The sequence below is a fragment of the Lepisma saccharinum genome, chromosome 21 (genome assembly GCF_977018435.1).
Source record: "Lepisma saccharinum chromosome 21, izLepSacc3.1, whole genome shotgun sequence".
Lineage (NCBI taxonomy): Eukaryota > Metazoa > Arthropoda > Insecta > Zygentoma > Lepismatidae > Lepisma > Lepisma saccharinum.
In genome coordinates this window covers 60971695-60997812 of record NC_139249.1, presented here as the reverse complement: position 1 = coordinate 60997812, position 26118 = coordinate 60971695, and the positions used below count along the sequence as shown (strand labels likewise).

Sequence of the window (26118 nt, the reverse complement as noted above, 5' to 3'; positions counted from 1 at the left end):
CAAATACGTCATCAGGACTCCATAATTAGTGAGTATTAGAGTTATTAGCAAAATTATGCCTTTTTTTGTATTGTAAAATCACAACCTTCTACATGTTATTTTGAAAGTTCCACACGAGAGCGCCAAATTTTTACTTCAGATTCGTGATTAGGATCCCTAAATTAGTGAGTATGTGAAATATGAACGAAATTGGAGAAGGGTCCAGTATTGTAAATTCATACTAAAGCCGTTAAGGTTTGGGACACGTAAAACTGGCATATAAGATCTAAAAAAAATATCCACATACAACACAGGAACGCAGAGTCCACCTGCACTCGATACCGGTCAGTCGGCAACTGACACGAGAAAGCACTGCTGTCTTGGGGGAGCACCTAGAAGGGAGAAGAGAGGGAGGGGGACCTACTAACCTTTACTTCCACGTAAAATTTACGTACACTACCTTTCTAGGGTTAGCGAACATATTTTTGTGTCTGAACAGTAAAACACCAGGGTCTCTAATGCAGCATTTTAATATGAGATCTGGGTAGTCATACATACTTATGTTTGAAAACTAATTTATAATACTGTGCAAATAACATGCATTATATTGTGCTATGCATTTCACCCCAACCAGGCAGGCCTTTAAAATTAGAAGAATTTAAGTTTCTTCTTACCCAGAATGTGGAACGACCAAAGTCCGCACATCAACGTTCAACATAACTGCAACATTGCAGACCTGTAATAGTAGAGAAAGTGTGTTGTAACCAATAAGTTATTGTCACAGAAAGGTATCCCACTTTAGATTTTAAAAAATTGGGACATAGACTAAAGAAAAGGGTACTGTCCCAGCTAAAATGCCACATGTGGTCAACTTATGGTAGGATCATGAATGCTTGTACTTTAAAAAAAAATACAAATTCTCCCTTGGTAATATCGTGGCCAAGATTGTTACCTTGTAATCCAGAGATTCCATGTATAATTGCTGGTGCAGTGAGCACACAGGCTGAGATTGGACAGTTAAATTGTTACACACCTACAAGGAAGTACACAAACATATATATATATATATATATATATATATATATAGGGCAGAGCTAATACCGATGTGATGTATTGGTATCGGTATTGGTAGAAAGTGGTGTTGCAAAACCACTTCAACAACACTTGGGTACTGGTAGATATCACAAAAACAAGTAACTTTTCCTCATAAACATTACCTCCATAGTGCTTAGTTTTTGCGTTCTTAAGTTCTTAAAATCTAATGTGTATTTAAGCAACCCAACACTGCAAATGATCGCTCTCACATAACTTCCATGGGCGCGTGGCAGGGCTGCCACTAGCATCAATTGACAGTCTTACCTAAGCAAATTACAAAAGAATAATGATACTTGCAATGTTGTAAGTTGTATTTACAGTACTTACAAACTGACCAAGACAAAGAATTTCCAACAAACGTGGACTGAAATTCAAATGTTCATTCTAAAAAGTCTCTCTTGTATTCCGACTGTCATGCAATATCAATAACCGCAAAAGAGGTTTACGACAGATGTTGATGAAATTGACAAACAAACAAATGCTACATAATGTGCTCCCCTCCTCATTTAGAACATGCAAACTTTTGATCAAGTTCATCACATAATATGGGAGCAAGCCCCTTACTGGGAACAAAATAATATTAAGGGTAAAACATATAATTTTATTGTCTGTGTATGCACTAATTGACTTTTTTCCTGTCATACAACACACCGAAGACTTTAGTTTTTTAAATTTCTTATGTTCACTGTATCCGAACCATTACATATCTCCACCAGGTATCGATTCCAGTGTGGCATCCTTTCCTGTTATATATGTATGATGTATGATTGATATGTGCCATTTCATTTCTGTGTTTACGCCAGTCACAGTGGGTGCAATGACCATTTGATGTATCTTGTTTGGTTGTCTATGTTGTTCACCCTCCCCTCTCCTTGTTCCCCTACGTTGCATTGTTTTAGGATGCTGCATATTCTCACTTTTCTTCCCTGGATAAGCTGTAAGTCATTTCCCAACATTGAATATCATCAATTACGTTCATTCTTTCCTACACTCTCCCACAGCGTCAAAATCCTCTCATCTTCTGCAAGATCCATTCTAAAATGGCAAACAAGACAGCTTGCAGCTGGTTAAAAAGATCAGAGATATAAAATTTATAGGTCGCACTGGGTGGATACAATCAGGTCTAAAGGTAAAACTTGTTTTCGCTAGGCCTGGAGCCAAACTGATAAGTGATGAGTGAGTGGGGTTTGTTAATAACAGGGTTGGCATTTTGCCCGTATCATTGGGGTTTTTCAGGTTATGTTTGTATATATATTTTAAAAATGAAATTCAATTTTCCCTGACAGTATTATATTGGAACATTCAATTTGTATTTTTTTAGTTCACTGAATCAAAAACTATTTAATATTTTCTGTTAACATAGTTAAGAATAGACAATCAAGGTCTTACAGCTTGAAATGATTAAACTGAAATCATACGTAAACCGTTCCGCAACAGACCATTGAGGACCCAGGCCTACCTACCGACTGCTGGCCACACTCCCACCTGATCCTACTCTTACAGGGTGACGTGTGGTCAGCATGATGAACCCCCAGTCATCGTTCTAGGATTTCATAACCGGGTTATGCTACTCATTCATAGCTCCCCAATTTAATCATGATGGTGAGTATTCACCAGTCTCATACACAGGCCGAAATCTCAGGAGAAAAGCTGTTACATTTCCCCAAGGAGACTCAAACCTGCACATGTCCCATAGCCAGAGCCTAAAGCATGACCTCACAGCCACAGTGCTATTTGACCAGCTGTTTGATTCTACTCTTGCTAGATGGCGTAATAGTTAATATATCTATGAAAAGTTCCCAGGGTTGCACATTGCAATACTATACTAATACTTGATAACTTTGGTGGTTTAGTAAACCTCCATTGGGGAGTTGTTAGCACAGCATGCTGCAATGCCAGGGGTCCCGGGTTCGAATCCTGGTTTTGACGTGGATGTTTGTTCCAATGATAATACTGAGAGTTGGCCCCCGTGGCGGAGTTGTTGGCAGATTGCACTAAGACGGCAGGGGTCCCAGTTTGAATCCTGGTCTAGCCATGGATGTTTATAAGTGTTCATTCATCAAATCATCACTCATCCCCATCTTCATAAAAGTGCCACAAGAAACGAAGTAAAATAAAAGCAAATCAATCAATCGATAATATAGAGAAAATTCATGTATGTGAAAATTGAGAAATTGGTATTACTTTTATTACAAATGTAAAAAAAAGTAGACAGGCTGGCTGACTGTCATGCAGACGACCTGGGTTCGAATCTTGGGGTGGATGATCTAAGGTTGGACATTTTCCAGTCTTGCCCTGCACAAAACAGCTCTGGAACTCACCCAGCCTAAAATCAATGGGTCCTGGAGGTAAAGGTAGCCGGAGTTTGATTGTGATCACATCACCTTTAAAAAATCGCCGAGATCAAGAATATGTCGGGCCCTGCCCTCATATCCCCTGAATGTGCCTTCATGGTGCGGTGCTATATGCACGGTGAACTATACCTTTACCTACTATACAACATACGACAGCTACACACACACTTACTTTTAAATCTGCTTTTCAATACAGTTTGATCACAGTTGTGTTTTCTCATTATTTTTGTGGATGTTTCAAGTTTATATATCTCCTCCATGTATTAACTATGCCAAAATGATAAGGCTGACATATTTGATTGTCTTGACTGATTTCATCCAATTGGAATACCATATCAATCCTCCAAAATATCTGGTTGTTATGAAACTAACAGTTCCCATGGACAAAAAATTAATGTCCCCATTTGGATCCCAACTTACATATGCACTTTATTGTTAAATTAATTTTTTTGTCAAGAAGCTTAAAAAATACCCTAAAATATTTAAGTCTCCATTCTTTATGTCCAAAAATTTAGTTTAGGCAGATATTTGAAAGTGGCATCAGAATTTGGAGCTACCTCAGAATATAAAAAATCAATTTTTCATCTGCCATCTTGAAATGCTTTCTACAAATGCAAAATAAAATCATTCCGTGGCTGTATCTATTTGCGACATGAATTTCAGCTTAAGAACTCTTAATTTGATACAGATATCGTGGTCTCAAAATTGGTGACTTTCCCCCACCCTTCCTAAACCACACACTATATTACAGAGTTTTTATTAAAAACTTCAAACTCAAGTGATGTCCTAATGTAGCTGAGACTTGGTTTTCTTAATCTACAAAAATCCAACCTCAAATATTTGCATAACTAAAAGCTCTCGCAAGGCATGTTAAATCAGTCTGTCATCTACCATCTTTAAACATGGTGACAATTTTTTCTCAAGTACAATATGACATCATCCTCTAAGTTATCTTGTAACTCTAAAAATTGCAACTCAAAAGCTTGACATTTATGGCAAAATGTATGTTTGCGATTTTAGCACCACTCCTCTCCTAATCTATGAAATATAATTTTAAAAGCTTTACTGCAAATTTGTGGACTGACGAATTATCCACCATGACTGATAGTTTAGTTCCTTATACTCTGAAAATGTATTGTAGACAGTTTTGGGGAAAAAGAAAGCGTGGTATATAGCGTGCCTTCAACATGAGGAAAATCAGTTTTTCATTCACCATTTTTTTTTTTTCAATCCGCTCAATGATTTATTTAGCCACAATCACATCTAGAAAGAACTACTCGAGCCTTGTCAACCATCTCTGTTTCTTTGCAAAGAGGTGGAAAGGGGAAGAAGAACCACACATTCGGGTCAGTTTGACGTTTCTGCGTTGAGCAGAGGACAGAATTCCAGATGTACGTACTACTGTTGCCAACTTAGTTTTTTTGGATCAAGGTTTGTCCAAATCACGAATCGCATCAAGAACTTATTTTTTTGTCTATTACTAAACGGTCTCAGTTGTAGTTAAATCCAGCTCTGGCTTTGCAGTCTAGCTCTTGTTGCTTCAGAGAAATAGTATTCCCGTTTTAGGTGGGATTTAGCTCTTTTCTGGAAATCCAATGTGACAACACTTGCTGATCCTGTAGGCCGCGGCGGCAACAGGGCCCCTAAACAGGCATATGAATAACCCACTTGCCTCCAAGTCTTTCCCTGGTGTTCCCCTGCATTGGCGGGTGCCCTTTCCTCTTGTTGCCTCTTGAGGGTAGCGGAACGGCCTGTCTCTTCGCTCTTGTCGGCTGCAGAAAAAAATGTCCTGTGCAATATACACTCAACTGCAACACTGCCGGTTAACTTATTTAACAATGTTGTTATTTTATTGAGAAAAATAACTTTTTAATTTCTTTAGATTTTGCTGTTACCTGCGGTAACACTGGTTACATGCACGCCACGTCTCTGCTCACATGTAATACCATTGCAGTGTGTCAAGTTTTCTAGTTGCAGAAACATGTTATCATGGTCACTAAGTAGATAACTTGACTTTCTTTACCCATCCACTCCACCCATGCTCCTCCTAAATTGTGCATTATGTTTTGATAATTTTATTGTGAATTTACAGTGCAAGTAATATCACAATGCTCCTGAAAGTTTTATGTACAAAGTTCGGAATTGTAGTCTAAAAAGGTTTGAAAATGTCAAAAATTGTCAAAATATGAAAGTGCTCGTATTTACTTTAGTACCTACCTACCTACATAATTCTCCTTTGTAATGTATTATACATGAAAAAATGTATTGTAAAAGTTGATCATCATAGGTAAACTTATGTGGCTTGCCCACATACGGAAGTGACTGATATCTAAAGTGCTACCACATTTCAAAATTATAAACTTTGTTCAATCAATGTTTTATCTAAATATTTCAGACCCTTTTGTTTTTTGTTTCTTGGATGTATGTTTGTATCGTTTGTGTTAAAAGTCTATTTCTAGCATGATTTGAAAAAAAAAATGTTCTGAAAAAAAAACACTGTGACTTGTACCACATTAATTATTTTGAGTATTATAAGCTTCATTTTCTGGTTAATAACACCTTGCCCTTGGATAAGACAGAGCATGCAGGCAGAGGGATGCATGAATATACACTATGTTGCCATTCGTCACCGGACACCCCTCAAAAAGTGCTTGGGATCGTCTGTACACATCATACAACCTATAGAAGCCATTGCCGGTTGAGAATACACTCATAGCAGCTACAGCAGTCAATATGGACAGACGATGAGAACTGAGTGAGGCAGAACGAGGGATGATCATTGGAGCCCACAGGTTTGGGCATTCGACCCGTGAGATTTCCAACAAATTTCAGATACCCCGGTCAACAGTGAGTGATGTTATCGTGAAATGGAAGCGAGAGGAGGTCATGACATGCCGACCCAGACCCAATAAACCGGAAATATTAACAGATCATGACCTTCGATGCTTGAAACATGTGGTGAAGTCAAACCGGAAGGCGTCGTTACAGATGGTGGCACAGGAGTTTGATCGGCTTTCAGTAGTGCTGCAAGTGATCGTACTGTCCGCCGGGAGATCGTCACACTTGGTTTTCATCATCGCGCAGCAGTTCACAAGCCGCATATCACAGCCAGCAATGCGACCCGTCGGTTACAGTGGTGCAAGGAACGCCGCCATTGGACTCTCGAACAATGGAAATCCATCCTATGGAGTGATGAATCGTGCTACCAGATGTGGCGGTCCGATGGACGTGTGTGGGTGTGGCGTATGCCCGGTGAACGCTGTTTACAGGACTGTATCGTACCCACACTGAAATTCGGTGGAGGTGGCATCATGGTGTGGTCCTGCTTTCGTGGTATGGTCTTTGCCCTCTCGTTTTAGTTCGGGAAAACATGAATGCCGATGCGTACCAAAGAGTTCTGGACAATTCTGCGCTACCGACATTATGGGAACAATTCGGTATTGGCCCATACCTGTTTCAGCACGACAAAGCTCCATGTCATATGGGAGGCATTATCAATACATGGTTTGAGGACATGGGTGTGCAAAAACTTGATTGGCCAGCCTAAAGTCCAGATATCAACCCCATTGAACACCTTTGGGACAAGTTGGAGCACCGCTTGAGAGCCGGGCTATGCCACCCAAAAAAAACACCACTGAGCTGTTTGCCGCTTTGCAGGAGGAATGGGGCAAGATTCCTGTCGACACGTATCGCAAATTGGTGGAAAGTCTTCTTCGAAGGGTTGCGGACATCATTGCGGCTATAGGTGGCCCTACATGATACTGATGTGGTGCTCCGACCGGATTAACGTACTGGTATGGGGTGTCCGGTGACGAATGGCAACATAGTGTAGATTGATGACATAAATAGTACTAATCTCCCCTGCCTGGTTCATTAAATCATGTTGTTCAATTATTTTGAATGCCTATAATTGATTTTCCTGTGTGATGTTATTCATGATTCCACATGCTTGCTACTATCCGTTCTTTAAGGGTATAAGTTCATTCATGGGCAACCTTGAATAGGTGTACAATCAGAAATAAGAACATTTTACAGTCACGTCTGTAATCCATGGGTGGGATTGATCGGACTTTGGACTAACCTTGTTTTTAAATTTGAGTTGGTGTAATACAATCCAAGGAGAGAAGGCTTACTCATTTATTTTCATTTTAATCAGATACATGTTTTTATTGAACCTCTTCAGAACTGCTGTGACATTTCTCGTACGATTAACATGCTACGAGGGCCACTATTTATATTTTGAGCCTTGGCAACACTGATTGAAGTTAGGCAAGATTTGACGTTTGCACGGAATCGTCTGGCATTATTAACCATAACGTACTTCAAATGTTTTGTCAATAGCTTGATTTGTGTTGTTTATGTTGCCTTGGAGATTGCGCGACAACAATAAAATGGAATTATCTCGTGAACATTTTCGTGTGATGATTTTTTACGATTTTCGACGTGGATTATCAAGACAAGAGTGCATCGATCAACTTACTTCCACATTTGGCGATGAAGCCCCATCCTTTGCCACTGTGAAACGCTGGTATAACGAATTTAATCGTGGCCGCCATTCGCGAAGGTCGTCCAAAATCAGTTGTCGTTTTTCGAAAACATTGATGCTGTGCAAAACCTAATACTGCAAGATCGTCATGTGACATACTGTGAGATTGAGGCAACCATAGGCATTAGTTCCACCAGCATATATAAAATATTACATGATCATTTAGCTGTGAGAAAGGTATGTTCTCGTTGGATCCCACACAATTTGACAAAAACTCAAAAAGACGCTCGCGTCAATTGGTGCAAACAAATGCTCAATAAATACAATCGTGGTGCTTCAAAAGAAGTATATAAGATTGTAAGAGGTGACGAATCATGGATATCCAATATATATATAGCCCCAATCCCACCACTCACTGACATAAATGTTCTCCATGAAGGAAGCTCCGGAGGCGAAAAATGCCCGATTACGACCACCCATGAAATCGTCCCAAAAGACCGAGAAAATTAAAAAATCGCTCAATCGGCCCTTCCTTAAGGGTGAAAATGCCCTTTTCTCACGTCCTTAGCAACCGTTTCCATGGCTTTTCTTTTTTGCTCACATTGTTTCCTTCAATTCTTAATTGTCTGGCTACATTATATTTCTCACAGATCAATAGCACACAGATGAATGAACTCCTGGCTTTGAAAAGGTGCCTGAAACAAGGGTGACATCTACATAATAAGGATTTCAGCCCAGATACAATTACGTTATACTCAATGCGTAAATATCTACATTGTGCTTGTTTTAACTAAATGTTTAGGGGGTATAATGACATGCAATTCCTTAGAGCTTGCCGTGCCTGTTGTTGTCCATGGAAACGGACGTTGCTAGGGACCTTGAAGAACGTTTATTTTCACCCCGGAAGCTGCTGTAAGGGAATTATGCTAGACTTTTCAAATTTCAAAATACGAGCATCAGCATTTATTACAGAGGCAAGGTAGGGATTTGAGGGGAATGACGGAAAACAGTTATTATCCAATTACGTTCAAAAATGTGAAAATAACAAAATATGTAAATATTGAATTTTCAATTTAGTCGCTATTCAATTCATTTATGCAAAACATCCAACTACTTATCTTGAAACGATTATTACTTACTCAGTTCATTATTAAGAAAATATACAATAATATTTTGAATATTTGTACCTTATTAGAGCCCATACACACACAAAGTTACTTTCTAAACTTTACAAATTAGTGAACTTGTACACATGTTCCCCATCATCCAATACAACATGCAGACATTTTCAAAGTCATTAAGGTCATTGAGGAACCCCAACTATAACGTGATTGCGCCCACAACGTGGCCGAAGGACACGCATGTGAGCATACAAGACGTGGCCTAAGGCCACGTCGAAAGTACGTGAGTATGCATATGAGCCGGAACGTAAACAGCAGTTGACTGTATGGGTGTTTCAAGATGAACCCAATCCAACAAAAGTTGTTCGCGCTTGAAGCACATCGAAACAAATGGTCGCCTGTTTTTTTCGGGAAAACTGGTCATGTGGCAACTGTGCATTTAGAGGAACGTAGAATGGTCAACTCTGAACGGTACACAACAATTTGTTTGCCAGAGGTCTTCGGTCAAATATGGAAAACAAACAAATGTCGTCGGATCATTCTTCATCAAGACAATGCCAGCTGTCACACATCTCGTCTAACAACCGACTTTATGAACAGTCAAAAAATCGAATTGATGGGTCATCCGCCGTACAGTCCTGAATTGGCACCCAATGACTTCTTCTTGTTCCCGAATGTCAAGAATAAATTGCGTGGACAACGATTTTCGTCGGCGGAAGACGCCGTTGATGCGTTCAAAAACCATATTATGGAGGTGTCTCAAGAAGATTGGAAAAACTGCTTTGACAAATGGTTCGAACAAATGCAAAAGTGTATTGACCATAAAGGAGAATACTTCGAAAAACAATAAAGCAGTTTTCAATGCCAAATTCCTGTTTTTTCATTGTTAGGCTCAAAATATAAATAATGACCCTCGTACTTCTCTTGAACTAAAATGTTTGAGTTCTTTTTATTTCAAATTTAATTGTTTGTTGATTACATGTATGAAAGTGTGACATATTTGAATTTGTTTCCAATTTGTGGGGTGGAAATTTCTTCAAGAATATGCTTTATATTTGTTGTAATGATTTTCTTGCATTATAAAAAGCATTATTTATTTTCATTAAAATAATGTCGTAGAAACTCATCACAATTCGGGTCTCTCTTCACCTCTAAGTAGGTTCGCGAGTATCGCTACTCAGTTGTTATATGTAATTTCCTGGCAAACTCATAGATATCTCTGCCTACCAGCAGCCTTGCTTCTAATCGAGGGAAGAGATGACTCACAGTGTTATGTTTGAATACCTGCTCAACAGACATTGGGTAGGAACTACAATCACGTTATTGACTTGCACCATGCATTGCCAGTGTATACGCCGATACAATACGAACTTGATTCACACAGCAGATATACTCTTGATTTTCTACTGGGACTTCAAGGGATGGCTGAGAATTGGTGCCCGCTACTAACTACAAGTACATTGTATGCTTGATGTAAGAGAGAATTCAGGTGAGAAATTTGCAGATGTCTTTTTTTCCATTTTGCCCAAAGAATACGTAGAGGGACCAGATTGCTTGTGATACGTATCCAGAGACCAGGACATTTTTTTTATTTGTGGAAGGATCATGACATGTAATTATGTCTACTTCAGAAATCTACCTTCCGTATCTTGTCAATGAGGACTGGACGTAACGACCTTGTTACCAAACTTCAGGAGTGTGCATTATTGCAAGCAACAAGTGATTTTGATTTTGACTGTGCCCAGTTATGCCAAGGTTTCACGATAACATCATGTGCCCATTATAGGAAGTGAAAAGGCCAGGGGTGGGCCCAGTCCAGTTTTCCCCATGTGGGGTTTTTCAGAGAAACCCACCTAAAAAAAAACACTCAAAATATTTTTTTTGTTTTTTTTTTTCAGAAAATAATGTAAATTATTGCTTTAAATAATTGTGAGGTTCTAGAATTGTCAACAGTTTGAGAAAACTTGTCAAATAAAGGCTTAGCCAAGCTTGTAATACTCAAAACAATTAACATGGCACAATTTTTTTTTCAGATTTTTTTCTCAAATGATGCTAGAAATAGACTTTTAACACAAATAATACAAACATATATCCAAGAAACGAAAATCAAAAGGGTCTGAAATATTTAGATAAAACATTGAACAAACAAAGCTTATAATTTTGAAATGTAGTAGCACTTTAGATATCAGTCACTTCCGTATTTGGGCAAGCCACATAGTTTTACCCATGACAATCAATTTTTACAAAATTTAGTATAGTGCAAATGTTCTGTTTTCTTTCCAAAGCCTTGCACTGACACAGTGACCCCTCCCTTCCTCCAGTTCAGTGCATTGATTGAATGTAATGGGTTTCTTGCCCAGGTAGGATAAATGTTATTTGTGCTTAGGAGCTCTATACCCAAGAAGTTGAGCACTCTCATACTCATCACAATATAATTTTTTCCCTTGAAAATAGAGGGTGTAGGGTTCTCAAGTAAATACAATGCATATGTATACTTTCATATTTTGATCATTTTTGACATTTTCAAATCTTTTTATAGACTGCAATTTCCAGCTTTGTGCACATGGGCGTCCGGAAGGTGTGCAAGGGGGGCCGTGCCCCCCCCCTGGAAAATGAAAGTCAACCAAAAAATATGTATTTCATACATATAATTTCATTTTAGCCACAATAATATGTGTTATTTATTGCATGAACACCATAAATTCAAATTTAAGCATTGTTTTTAGGGAACAACACTATTTTTGGGGAAAATTTGCCTTCGTTTGCCCCCCCCCTGGAAAAAAATACCTTCCTTGCCCCTCCCTGGAAAAAATCCTGCGGATGTCCATGTTTGTGCATAAAACTTTCAGGAGCATTGTGACATTACATGCAATGCAAATTCACAATAAAATTATCGAAAAATAATGCACAATTTAGAACGAGCATGGGTGGGGTTGAAGGGCAAAGAAAGACAAGTCATCTATTTAGTGACCATGATAACATGTTTCTGCTGCTAGAAACTTGATAGACTGCAAATGTATTACATGTGAGTGAAATTAAAGGATGTATTTCAAGATGGTGAATGAAAAACTGATTTTCCTCATGTTGCATGCATGCTCTGTACCATGATCTCTTTTACCCCGAAACTGTCTACAATACATTTTCAGAGTATAAGGAACTAAACTATCAGTCATTGTAGATAATTCATCGGTCCGCAATTTTGCAGTAAAACTTTTAAAATTATATTTCATAGTTTAGGAGAGGAGTGGTGCTAAAATCGCAAACATACATTTTGCCATAAATGTCAAGCTTTTGAGTTGCAATTTTTATAGTTACAAGATAACTTAAAAGATTGGTGTCATATCACATATCACAGACTGATTTAACATGCCTTTCGAGAGTTTTAAGTTATGCCAATATTTGAGATTAGATTTTCATAGATTAAGTAACCCAAGTCTCAGCTACGTTAGGACATTACTTGGGCTTGAAGTTTTTAATAAAAACTATGTAATATGGTGGGGGGGGGGGGTTATGAAGGGTGGGGGAATGTCACCAATTTTGAGACCAGGATATCTGTAGCAAATTTAGAGTTTTTAAGCTGAAATTCATGTCACAAATAGATACTCCCAGGAAATGATTTTATTTTGCATTCGCATTTGTTGAAACCATTTCATGATGGTGGATGAAAAATAGAGTTTTCATATTCTGAGGTAGCTCCAAATTGTGTTGCCACTTTCAAATATCTGTGTAAAGTACATTTTTGGACATTATGAAAAGAGACTTAAATATTTTAGGGCATATGGCTTGACAGATATTTATTTTTAAATATAGTGCATATGTATGTTATGATCCAAATTAGGAGTCACTGATGTTTTTTTTTTTTTTTTCATGGGAACTGTTAGTTTCATAGCAACCAGATATTTTGGAGAATGGATATGATATTCCATTTGGATGAAATCACCAAAGACAATAAGATATGTCAGCCTTAAAATTTTGGCATGGGTAATACATGGAGGAGATATTTTAACTTGAAACATCCACAAAAATATTGGGAGAGCACAACTGTGATCAAAATGTATTGAAGCATATTTAAAAGTGTGTGTGCAGCTAACATATGTTGTATAGAAGGTAAAGGTAAAGTTCCCCATGCACATAGCATTGTGCTATGAAGGCTGGAGGGGATGTGATTGTAGGACCCGACATATTCTTGATCTCTCCCATTTTGGAGGTGGTAATCACAACCAACCTCCAGCAGCCTTTACCCCCCCCCCCATGACCCATTGATTTGAGGATGGGTCAGTTCCAGAGCTGCTTTATGCAGGGACAAAAACTGGAAAAAATCCGACCTTGGATCACCCACCCCAAGATTCAAACCTGGGTCTTGTGCATGGCAGTTAGACACCCTGTCTGCTTTTTTTTTTAAATTTGTAATAAAAGTAATGCACCTATGCAGTAGTATTCCTCGTTTTCTCTCTATTTTCTCTGTATTCTCATTGGAACAAACACAAAATGCATGTCTGAACCAGGATTCGAACCTGGGACCCCTGGCATTGCAGTGTGCTATGCTAACCACTCTGCCACGGAGGTTGACTAAACCACCAAAGCTATCAAGCATTGGTATAGTATTGCAATGTGCAACCCTTGGAACTCATCATAGATCTATTAACTTCTATGCCATCCAGCAAGAGTCGAATCAAACTGTTGGTCAAATTTTTCAGAATATAGTATTTTAGATAACTTAATCATCTTTGGCTGTGTGGGCATGCTTTTGGGCTCAAACTATGGGACATGTGTAGGTTTTAGTCTCCTTGGGGAAATGTAACTTTTCTCCTGAGATTTCGGCCTGTGTTAGAACACTCACCGTCATGATTAAATTGGGGGAGCTATGAATGAGTAGCGTGAAAACCTTCAACGATGACTGGAGGTTTTAATCGTTCTGACCACACGTCACCCCATACCTGATTGGATGATCTCCCACCTCAGAGTAGGATCAGGTGGGAGTAAAGCCGGCAGTTGGTAGGTAGGCCTGGTCCCCAATGGTCTATTGTGTATGGCACGGTTTATGTATATTTTTAGTTTATAATCATTTCAAGGTGTGAGACCTTCATTCTCAATTCTTAACTATGTTAACAGAAAATATTAAATAGTTTTTGATTCAGTGAACTAAAACAATACAAATTGAATGTTCCAATATATTACTACCAGGGAGAAATGCATTTCATTTTTAAAATATATATATTTTTAACCCTTAGTTCACCGCCGTAACACATATGTTACAAACAGCTTTAGATACAATTATCGAGGGTTTGCCACACTTATATTTGTATATTGAGGTTGAAACACTGACAGTTCGTTCGGGAACATGTTTTGCAATCGTGTTTCGAAAATTTCAAATCCCCCCCCCCCCTCCTTTCTCATAGTGTAAGAATATGCCAGCATTTAATATTAAGAGATAGTAGATAATCTGGTAGTATTTACCTTGGTGTTTAATCTGAGAGATGTATGTGCTCCCTCGATTGCCGAATTTCTGAATTGGTTGAATGTTACAAAAGAGAATTTACTACTTCACCTTTCAAGTGTTTTCTGTTTTTGTGCATTTTTGTAAGTACCATTTAGGGACCCTTGATAGAGCTATAAGTGGCTCGTTGAACTGCAGGCCGGATGCTAGTCAAGTTAAATAATTTGTACACATTAGGTTGTGCATTTAACATGGCCATATTTGATGCTCCACAATTGTTCCAACCCACCTAATACTTTACATGGTTAAAGATTTTGAAAGATGAACTTTTCAATTGCATGAATTATTTGACATGGAGAGATAAGGTGAGTTTAATTTTGAATGAAATGTTTATTGGATTCAGAGGAAATATGATGTTGAGATTGTATCTTGATACAGGCAGAGTTAGATGAAGTAAAAAGAGAATTTTCTTATGAAATTATGTTTTGCATGCCCTTGCAATCCCCACTTTAAGCCAAAATGATCATTAAAATTTAAAAATGTAGTATCACTATGTTTCTACACTTGTAATTTATCATAAGAAAACAATACATTTATCAGGAGGGAAAAAGAGTGTTGGCAGCTAACTGTTCCTAAGTAGCCTAATGTAGTTAATTTCTTGAATTTGTGTACGGTACCACAAATATTCATTCTGTGCAAAACAATTGCGTTTTCAGGGATTTAAGAAAAATTCAAGAAAGGTATGAGAAAAACAAAAATTCATGGAGAATATGTGTTTTTTAAATTTCGACCACCTCTGTTTGACACTTATTTAGTGCACCATGAGGAGAATTTTTTCAAACAAGACTAAGTTCCTTCTCATATCCTATCATGCATTTTTAGTACATATTATTGCATAATTCACACACACACATACATGCATTGCCACGTGCCACCACTCTCATAACTCCAATATTTGGAGCCACAAGTTAGGCAACACTGCTTCTTCTTCGGGATAGTCAGTTGCGACCATCAGTTCTCACCCAGGGATGAGAGAAGTGACACCAAATTGTACAAATAACTCTAAATAAAATTCAGAGACGTTCAAATTGAAATGTCCAAAACTTCAATACTGATTCTGAGTGTTGCATACTTATTCGTACAAATAAAAATAATATTGTGTGGGATCCTATTCTCACATAGACAGTGATAAGTAAATTATCTCACAACAGAATGCCTTTACCGATGACACCAGAACTCAACTGCAAGGCATAGCTACACAGATTGTTATTTTACTACAATGGTGCAAATTTGCATTCACCCAAGGTCCAAATCCTTTGAGAAAAGAGTAAATAATTTTGTTTTTTAAAAAATTTCTTTCTTCACTTCACGTTCAAAGAACACAGACTTGGAAACCTGGGTGTTAAAGGTCAAACCTTCTGGTTAACTCAAATGAGACAAATAAGGAAGTATTGTATAAATAATTGTTAAGTACACTTTTATTTTATGCAGTTATTTCTTTGTTCTTGACAGGTATTTGTATATATTGAAGATATAACTGTAAATCATCAGAACGAAAATGGATGATTACCAGAAACTTACAGATGAAGAAATATTGAAAACATTTGAAAGTTTGAAAAAGGATCTAATGGCAGAGCTTTCTAAATTGCCTGAATCAATTCGAAATGAAGCTGTTCATTTGAATATAAGGTGAGTTGCATGAATGCTAAATGTATTTCAAATTTCACAAGCAATTTATGTTATATACATCTTCGATCTCTTCCACGTTTATATGTTATTCCACTTCTCGATTTGCCTTCTGATCATTGTAATTAGATGTTTGATGAATAGTATTCTGAGCAAATTTATCCAGGTTGTCACTGTAGGGTAAATATTATTAACGATTATTTTGTATGTGAATACAGTGTTTATGTGCATATTATATGGATGTCCACTTTTAGTGCTGCTAGAATCTAAATCAGATCTAGTAAGCAAGATGCTCATCTAATCGCACAGCCATGAAAATAGGTGACTGGACTGAATTGAGCTGGTGCCACATGTTGGAAATGCAAAGCACATTACTCATTGGTTCCCATGCACTGTGTGGCTTCCACGGGACTGTATGGCCTAGTTTGAGCATCAGACCGACCTCTCTCTGGGGCATACAGTTGTCATCCCTGACCTTTCAAGCAAATACTGTCAGTTTGTATCACATGGATTACAAAGGCCAACTCTACAATGAGACCTTTCATTCTCTAAACTCTCCGAACACATAGGGTTGTGCTCCGTCGTGGCAACAGGGCAAACTTCTGTAACCCACCTAATTTCATGGCCATGCGATTAAGTGCCTTTCAGAGTCATGTTCCATTTGGGGTAAAAATATATGAATTTGAGGCATGTTCATATTACACCCATGTCCAAAAGTCAAGCAAATTAAAATATTAGAAAACAGATCATTACCGAAAGGTGCACACTTGGAAATCTCCTGGCTGCAACGGCTTGAACCTTCTGACAACTGAAGTGGCATTACTGTAAAACTGAAACAAAAGAGCTCTGATGTACATCAAAGTACAGGGCATAAATCATGGCAACTATTTTTTCTCGCAAGAATGCAGGACCAACACAATAATTCCAATAGAAGAGGACATTGTAGGTCATGTGTACCAGAGGTTGTCAGGGAAGTGCCATATAAAATTAGTAAAAAATGTGTTTTACTCACAAGGCTATACAGGCAGTACAAAAACAATAGACTAATTTGCACACAAATTGCCCTATGAATCCTCAAACTATTTAAACTAGTTCCCCAGAGTGTTCACAACATGCTGCCAATGATGTGAGAGGCATCGAATACCAATACCATTCTCGTGTGAGCAGTGGCGTGCGGTGCTAAATCAGGCAGGGGAACAGGTGACTTGCACTTGCCCCCCCTCCCCCCACCTCCCATGCCTGTCGTAATATAATGCAGTAGACCAAGTAAAATTCAACCCTTACTGAAATGAACTAAATAAATATATGATACATGTGTTACAAATTGTCAGAAGTGACATACATGAAGCAGGTTAAAATTATGACAATAACATTGTTAAAGCAAATATGATATAATGTAAAGAAAACATTAAAAAGAAAATTGTTGATGCACAACAAAGAAAAAAATAATGAAAGCAATTTATGAGTGATCAGAGGAAATAATGTTTGGTCAAATCCTGTTTCATCTCTCTATTTGTAGATTACGTTGACTTTTTTTTTGTAGAGTTGAGTATTCTTGTAATTCAAACATCCTCAATGAAATAATTACATTCAGATGGCCGAGTTTTTTCATGACGTCAGTTAGATTTGTAGAAATTGTGACAAAACCCGAACTGTTCCAAACTCCCTTCTCAGGAACAAACAACGACAACAATAATTTGCCGCTGGAAGAGTATCCAGTTAATCATTTTACAGAGTTGTAGTAACTTGTTTGAAAATGCCTTGTGTATGATTTCGTTTTAGTCTTTAATCCAGTTAGGATATGTATTGGTTTGCTGTCTTTTCTGTAAAGTTCAATGAACTAAAAGCTTTTGTCTTCGTCTTCAGCCGGTCGATCATACAACATTCGCAACATTCGCTTTCTTGTCCTGCCGCTTCATGCATCTTGGGCCTTGGCTTGGGCCTGGATGTTTGTGAGTGTCCATCAATGTCATCAGGTCATCACTCATCCCCATCTTCACAAATTAGCCAAAAGTGACACAAAAAGTGAAGTAAAATAAAGCAAATTAACCAATCACACTGCCATCTAAAGACAAAATGTTCTACTACTTGTGACTCACTCTTCGGAATGCAAGATCTTACTTGTAATGTACTATAGTTACTTTTGTTTTTGTACTGCAATGTAGTCTTGTGTCTAATACACACATGTAGAACAATACTTTTTTTATGAATTTTTTTGGCACTTCCTTACCAACCTCTGCCAGTTATGACCTGCATTGTCCATACAGTGTCCTCTTCTATTTGTGTATTTCAAATTTTTGTTCCGGTCCTATATTCTTGCCAGAAAATGTTGCTATTACTTATTACTATGCATAAGCCACGGTCATCTAGTTGGTAGGGCGTGAGACTCGAGTTAGATTCCTGGGGTGTGCGATCTAAGGTCAGTATTTTTCAGGCCTTGAGTCTGCATAAAATTGGCTCTGGGGCTCCTCCAGTCATAAATCAATGGGTAACTGGGGAAAAGATAGCCAGAGCATGGCGCTTCACCTCCAAAATGGCCAAGATTGAGAATGTGTGGAGCCCTACCTCCTCATCCACTAGATGTGGCATGGTGATGTGTACACAGGGAGCTTTACCTTTATCTTTGCCATGACTTATAACCAAACCCTCATGCAAAAAGACATTAAGGTAAGGACTATATGCCAAAGACAAAGTAAAGAAATAAATATAGTCAGTGTGAGGGTTCCATAACAACAGGTCAGTTAATAAGGAGTGTGGTAACCCTAATGGGCCCACACATGCTTTGCAGCAATGTTGCATGCTCTCTATGAGGTGGCTCAAGAGTATTGCAGGCAGGTGGTCCCATTCCTCACAAAGACCTGTATGGAGGTGTGGGAGTGCCCTTGCTGGCAGCTGATGGACTGCAACTTGTTTCTCTAATGCATACCATGCATGCAAAATAGGATTCATATCTGTTGACCTCGGTAGCCTGTCAAGAAAATCATCCACCAGGTTGGCTCAGTGCAAACATGCATTATCGTTCATGAATGTGAAGTCTGGACTGGCTGCAACTCTGACTAGTCTCATATTAGTAGAGGAAATATACGGATTCACCCGGAAATAATTACAACATAAATGTTTTTTGTGCCAGATTGTGCGGAATGGTATAGTGAATAATATATTAAAAACCCATCATCCAAATGTTTGGGGAAAATCCGCCATCTTGGAAAATGGCGAAAAAAATTCAACTTAGAATTTAAAAAAGAAATTAATATCTCGAAAACAGTGCATTGTACACAAAAAGTGAAGATAACCAAAATGAAAGAACAGAAAATTTGCTAAATTATGGTTTTTGTTTGATTGAGCTACCATAAATCTTAATTGAATTACAAAGATTCAAATATTTTCTTTAATTTTTTCAATTCAATGTGATGAACTGAAGGTTTCTGATATTTAATTAGGAACGTAGTGAAAGAACAAAGAATTTTGCCTGATTTAACAAAGAGAATGAATACGAAACTGGAGCTGACAATAGCAACTGGTAATGGGTAACTAATAAATCAAACATTCTGCAATGAGATTTCACAGATTTTCAACTGTCATACTATGTAATTTCAATTTCTGGTAAGTGAAGTATTAAAAACCTTATGTTACTGTACTTTCTGAGACTTTTTTAACCCAACTTTAAAAAATAAAAATAAAATGCTTCATTATTCTAAGTATGGAATGTAGCTGCTTAACCTTACTTTGCTACATCAGAAATTTGGTCACATACATTACCTCATATTGACCAAAATGAGTTGGATCTAAAAGTTGAGATTTTTACTGTGAGTTAGGTTCATGCAGGGCTTCCTTTGTGCTAAATTTCAGAATTTTTGAAGAGGACCCATCTGAGATATTTAACCCTGATAACTGTCAAAATTCAATGAACAGCCATGTTTGAGCCCATGCTGTAATAAAGGTTTCCATTTCTAAGCACTGATATTAGCAGACACCCTCCAGGTAGGTCTACACATGAAAAAAAAAATTCAAGCCTTAGACTAACTCTTCATTAAAAAAATTGTGCTTAAAAATCCAAATTTCTAACTATTGTTACCCAAATTTCCACCATAATTTTGGTACTTAACAGTTGGGCTGAAAAGTTCGTAGGCTGACTCATAGATGGCGTTACTAGAATTAAATCCATGTGATTTTTACTTAGTACTAACCTTCAAAAGATAAGTGTATAAATTTCACAGCTGCCGGATAATTAGTTCGTGAGATATAGCATTGTGAGTGAAGCAGCTTTTGTTATTGTGAAAAAATGGATAAAAAAGAATTTCGTGTGTTAATAATAAAGCATTGCTTTTTGGCGAAAAAAAATACTGTTGAAGCCAAGGCTTGGCTTGATAAACATTATTTGGACTCTGCACCAGGAAAATCAACCGTTGAGAAGTGGTTTGCTAAATTTAAACGAGGCGAAATGAGCATCGAAGACGATGCACGCAGTGGACGCCCCAAAGACGTTTTACTATGTTACCGACGAAAACATCAAAAAAGTCCACAAAATAATTTTAAATGATCGTAAAGTGAAGTTGATCGAGATAGCTGAAACTTTAAAAATATCAAAGGAACGTGTTGGACATATTGTGCATGAATATTTGAACATGCGAAAGCTGTGCAAAAAAAGTGCTGTTTCATCAAGACAATGCACCGTGTCACAAATCAATGAAAACGATGGCAAAATTATATGAATTAGACTACGAATTGCTTCCCCATCCACCATATTCTCCAGATCTGGCCCCCAGTGACTTTTTCCTGTTTGCAGACCTTAAAAGAATGCTCGCTGGAAAGAAATTTAGCACTGATGAAGAGGTAATCGCCGAAACTGAGGCCTATTTTGAGGCTAAAGAGAAATCGTACTATAAAAATGGCATCGAAAAATTGTATGACCGCTATAATCGTTGTATCGCCCTCAAAGGCAACTATATTGAATAATAAAATCGAATTTTGTCAAAAAAATATTTTTTACTATGTTAGCCTACGAACTTTTCAGCCCAACTGTTAGTATGCAATTTTTAGCAAAACATACTTGAATGTCATAGAAAGTATACTTCATTAGATACAAAATGAATCATGTTTCAGGTCTCTAGCTCTAATGGTTTTTGCGATATTAAAGTTTCTGTAAACTGCTACATGAGCAAAAAAACACATGCGCATGTTTGAAAAATGACTACCCCAGAACTAAATACATTTTTTTTTTTTTTTTAACATTGGTTTTGATATCTAGAAACATGTACAAACGTATGTACAGTCACGGACACTGCCGGCTTGTGATGAATACATTGACTTTCAATGGAATGGTTACAAGCCGACAGTGTCCATGACTGTACTACAGATTATTTTTTTCTAAAATTGTGATGCAACCAATTATTTTAAAATTGGTTGATTTGACATGGACTAACTCTGTTGCTCTGAATAAGAATTCTGTCTGTTGTTTCAATTTGTACACTTCTCCAAATGTTAATTGACCATCCTGAAAGATTTCTAAGTCCAGAAATCGTTAATTTGGCAACATAGCTCTGGCAAACCAGCAGAGAGTAGCCAACTCTACTGCAGATCCCTCTACTAGGCGAGAAACCCCGTGGTGAAAGATTTACAGTCTTGTTTATAACATTATCTCAGAAACTATATTCGCCCAACATATTAATAGAGAACAAAACTGGAAACTCAAGTATGAGGAATACATGAAGAGAAAACTTGAGATTCACCATGTTAAAATTGGGATCAGATAAACTGTTGTGAGGTTTGAAACATTGCACACGCTCGTGGTCCACCTGGAGGAAATCACTGTCAAGTTTAAACACAAAAGGGCATAATTTCGAATAGTTTATGCAAATTGTATAACAACAATTCTCGCAATTTCCAGTGAAAATGTGTTCGTCGCACAGAAAAGTGGTAGATTGCACAGTCAACACATTTCAAGGCATTTGCTACAAGCAAAGTTGTAGAGTATTGGTAAAGTACACGCATCTCAGGTATCTTTTTTCGTAGAAATTAAGGGTTGTGGGTTCAAATCCTGAACCGTCCATATTTTTTTTTCAAAACTTTTTTTTTTTAAGTATGACATTCAGATATGAGGGGCTGTCAATTGAAAACCGAACACCCACCATAAAAGACATTCCTCGCAAAAGTTGGCAACACTGTTGTTAGGTATCGATACTGCCATCTGTAGGGTAGGAGAAATGCATAGTGAAAACGCACAGGTCCACACAGTTGCTTCGTCATTGCTCAGGAGATGAGTGTAGTGAAAAGTATGTTCGTCCGGCATTAGAAATGGAGGCAAGCAAAGAAGGGCAGAGAGGTGTGGTTCGTTTCTTGGTGGCTGAGGGTGCTGGAACACGCGAAATTCATCGTTGCATGTCTGAAGTATATGGCGAACACTGCACGTCCCTGATAAGTGTGCACGAGTGGCAGAAGAGATTCTGCGAAGGACGCACATCACTGCAAGATGATCTGCACCCGGGACAGGCCCATCGAGCCATTACGCGTGATGTGATTGCGAGGATCAATGGTCTGATCCGGGAAGACCGACGAATCACAGAGGAAGAAATTCGTGTTCAGGTTTCCATTAGTCATGGCTCTGTGCATGCATGCCATTATCAAAGATCACCTGCAGTTCCAAAAAATTTGCACACATTGTGTTCCGCATCAACTGACAGAGGGACAAAAGATTGACAGAATGACTGCATGTCTGAGTCATTTTCAGCCGTACCATGAGGAAGAGTATGCGTTTCTGTCACTCTTGTCACGTATCGTCACAGGGAAAAAACCATTAGAGCTAGAGACCTGAAACATGATTCTGTATCTAATGAAGTATACTTTCTATGACATTCAAGTATGTTTTGCTAAAAATTGCATCCTAAGTACGAAAATTATGGTGGAAATTTGGGTAACAATAGTTAGAATTTGGATTTTTAAGCCCAATTTTTTTAATGAAGGGTTAGTCTAAGGCTTGAATTTTTTTTCATGTGTAGATCTACCTGGAGGGTGTCTGCTAATAAAGTATCAGTGCTTAGAAATGGAAACCTTTATTACAGCATGGGCTCAAACATGGCCGTTCATTGAATTTTGACAGTTATCAGGGATAAATATCTCAGATGGGTCCTCTTCAAAAATTCTGAAATTTAGCACAAAGGAAGCCCTGCTTGAACCTAACTCACAGTAAAAATCTCAACTTTTAGATCCAACTCATTTTGGTCAATATGAGGTAATGTATGTGACCAAAATTCTGATGTAGCAAAGTAAGGTTAAGTAGCTACATTCCATACTTAGAATAATGAAGCCTTTTATTTTTATTTTTTAAAGTTGGGTTAAAAAAGTCTCAGAAAGTACAGTAACATAAGATTTTTAATACTTCACTATTTTCAGATGAATATCTGCAAAGCAACATAACAGACATAGTAAAAGAAATTTGCAATTCATGCACACAAGTTATATTCAAGCTATGTTCATGTATGATTCCTTGGCCATATACCACACATGCAATGCAATTTGTAACGCATTTAAATATTGGAACTATGAGGCATATTTTTAAAGTAAGTTCCGTTTTGATATTACACAAACACAAGGACAAATGTTGTAATAATTTTATTTTTACATGAAAGCCTGGGCCTACATCTACCTTTCAAAATAATTGCCACCTACATTAAGGCACTTATCATATCAAACGACCAACTTCTGAATGAGATCTTCACAGAAATCGGCCACCTTATGCGATAACCACTGCAGCATGGCTGTTTTCACATCATTTTCTGCGTTAAAGCACTGACCGGCAAGGTGCTTCTTTAAGTGCAGGAACAAGTGATAGTCACTGGGTGCTAGGTCAGGGCTATAGGGATGATGATCAATTTGTTCCAAACCAAATGACATGATGTGATCTTGGGTTCCATGCGCCGTGTATGGACGAGCACTGTCGTGAAGCAATACCATCCCTTTATTAAGCATACCACACCTTTGTTTTCGATTACACAATGTAGTTTATTCAAGGTCTCAAATATGTTGCAGCATTTACTGTGTCACCCTGTGACATCCAGCTAGGTTGCAGCACAGGTATTACCCAGGGAATTTTGAAAGGAAACGTGTTATTGGGTGTAAGATGTTATAGCGCTCGTAAACCTAACTGGACAATCTCAAATTATTGGACTTCCTTAAAGGACAATGAAATTAAAAATAAAGGCAAGTCACGAAAAGGATGTTGACATGTGGGTAAGCGCAAAGTCAAATTTCAAACAAAAAAACGGTTACTCGTAGATATATTGAATTACATTAATTTAGGTGATCTCCGTACTCTTCCTTATTTACCTAATGTGATGGCAAACAAATAGGATGCATCATAAATTCCAAGAAACATTCGTAATTTTAATGAGCATTATCACAGAGGGCATTGGGAAGAACACCGGAGCACTAATTGGTTCTCTTCGTCAAACAGAATGTTTAGTAACAAATATTTTCTGAAGTAACACAAACACCGCATTCGTTATTTGCTTAACAAGAGAATGACTGCTGTGTTTGTTCCTTCTATTAAATCAGCACAAGAATTTGTTGAAAATATGTACACTAAATTAGTGCATGCATGTGGCCACGGTGGCTCAGTCGGTAACGCGTCTGACTACCATGCTTAAGGTCCCGGGTTCGATCCCTGGCTGGTACAAATCCGGTAACTTTTCTAACATAGGAAGCAGTCCCGGCGCCCACCCAGCATCGAATGACATGGGTACCTGGGGGAAATCCTGGCGGGTAAAGGCGGTCAGGGGCGTGATGCTGATCACATCACCCCCACTCATGTCTTAATCAAGAAAGTGTGGGGCATTACCCTCACACCCCCTATATGCCTTCATGGCATGGTGCTAAGCACAGGGGAACACTTTACCATTTTTACCTTTTTACTAATACTACCTTCACCCTGTACTAGGAATCAGTCTTAATTTAACTGTACTTCAATTTACTGACACGTATTTAACAAGAGTACATCACTTTTATTGATGACTTAAATAACAGTTACAATTTGCTCATTCACAATTCAATTATGTTTCAATATTAGATTAGTAAATAACTGTCTTTTGGTTTTAGCATGTAAACGAACAGTACTTCGTGCAGTATCAATAATTCTTTAAACATACGTCCATTTAATTGCATACACATACATATAACTTTGGTATATTTACACAACAAGTGAACAACGAATAAATTATGTACAACTCCGTAATTTCAATTTCAAAAATGTTACTGCCTCTTATACTACAAGGTAACCAAAAAAAGTTCTTGCTGTTTTTGACGTCCTATTAATCATGTGCTCACAGAGAGGAAACGAAATGACGCACGTGCCTGCCAATCGATCCGGAGTTAGTTTGACCATCGACTGTCAGTAATACAGGCACATTGCGCACACACAGCAGTCATAGCTCGTCCAGTGTCGACAAGAAATTGAGGTATTGAAGCAGCTTGTTCGCGTGTGTTTGTTGTATGACTTTAAAGTGGGCCAGTCAGCTGCCGCATCAAGTCGCTGCATTGGCCAGGCATTTGGGGAGAATGCTGTGAACGAACGCACTGCCAGGCATTAGTTCCAGAAATTCCGTTCGGGAGATGTGAGCCTTTCGGATGAACCTCACAGTGGACGGCCACATGTGTTGGATAACAAGGATCTGAAAGCAGCCATCGAGGAGGCCAGTGGTCTAACTTGTGATGAACTTGCAGAAAGGTTCCATGTTTCCGCTAAAACAGTCAGACTTCACCTGCATGGGATAGGGAAGTCATACAAGTTAACCCATCCACTTACCTAGTCGTCGAATCGACGGCCTGACTGGACGTTCGTTTCCCGTACCTAGTCGTCGAATCGACGGGTTCCCGATTTTCATCACGTAGTTCCTTTTTCATTTAATAGATGGCAGAGGTTGTATGATCTTTCAAATCTTATGACGTGTATGTTTGTGCTGCTAAGTT

General features: G+C 38.1%; 1 protein-coding gene across 4 annotated transcripts in view; it reads left to right on the top strand.

The window, feature by feature from the left end:
* The window catches only part of LOC146004336 (uncharacterized), a 147034-nt gene that overhangs the window by 5473 nt on the left and 115443 nt on the right, over positions 1-26118 (top strand). For all 4 annotated transcript variants that reach the window (XR_014443915.1, XM_083143123.1, XM_083143122.1 and 1 more), the window contains exon 2: positions 15985-16161. Coding sequence is in view for 3 of the 4 variants with exons in the window: in XM_083143123.1 (XP_082999249.1) it covers positions 16031-16161 (131 nt within the window). In the remaining variant the exon portion in view is untranslated. The remainder of the gene's footprint in view (positions 1-15984; positions 16162-26118) is intronic.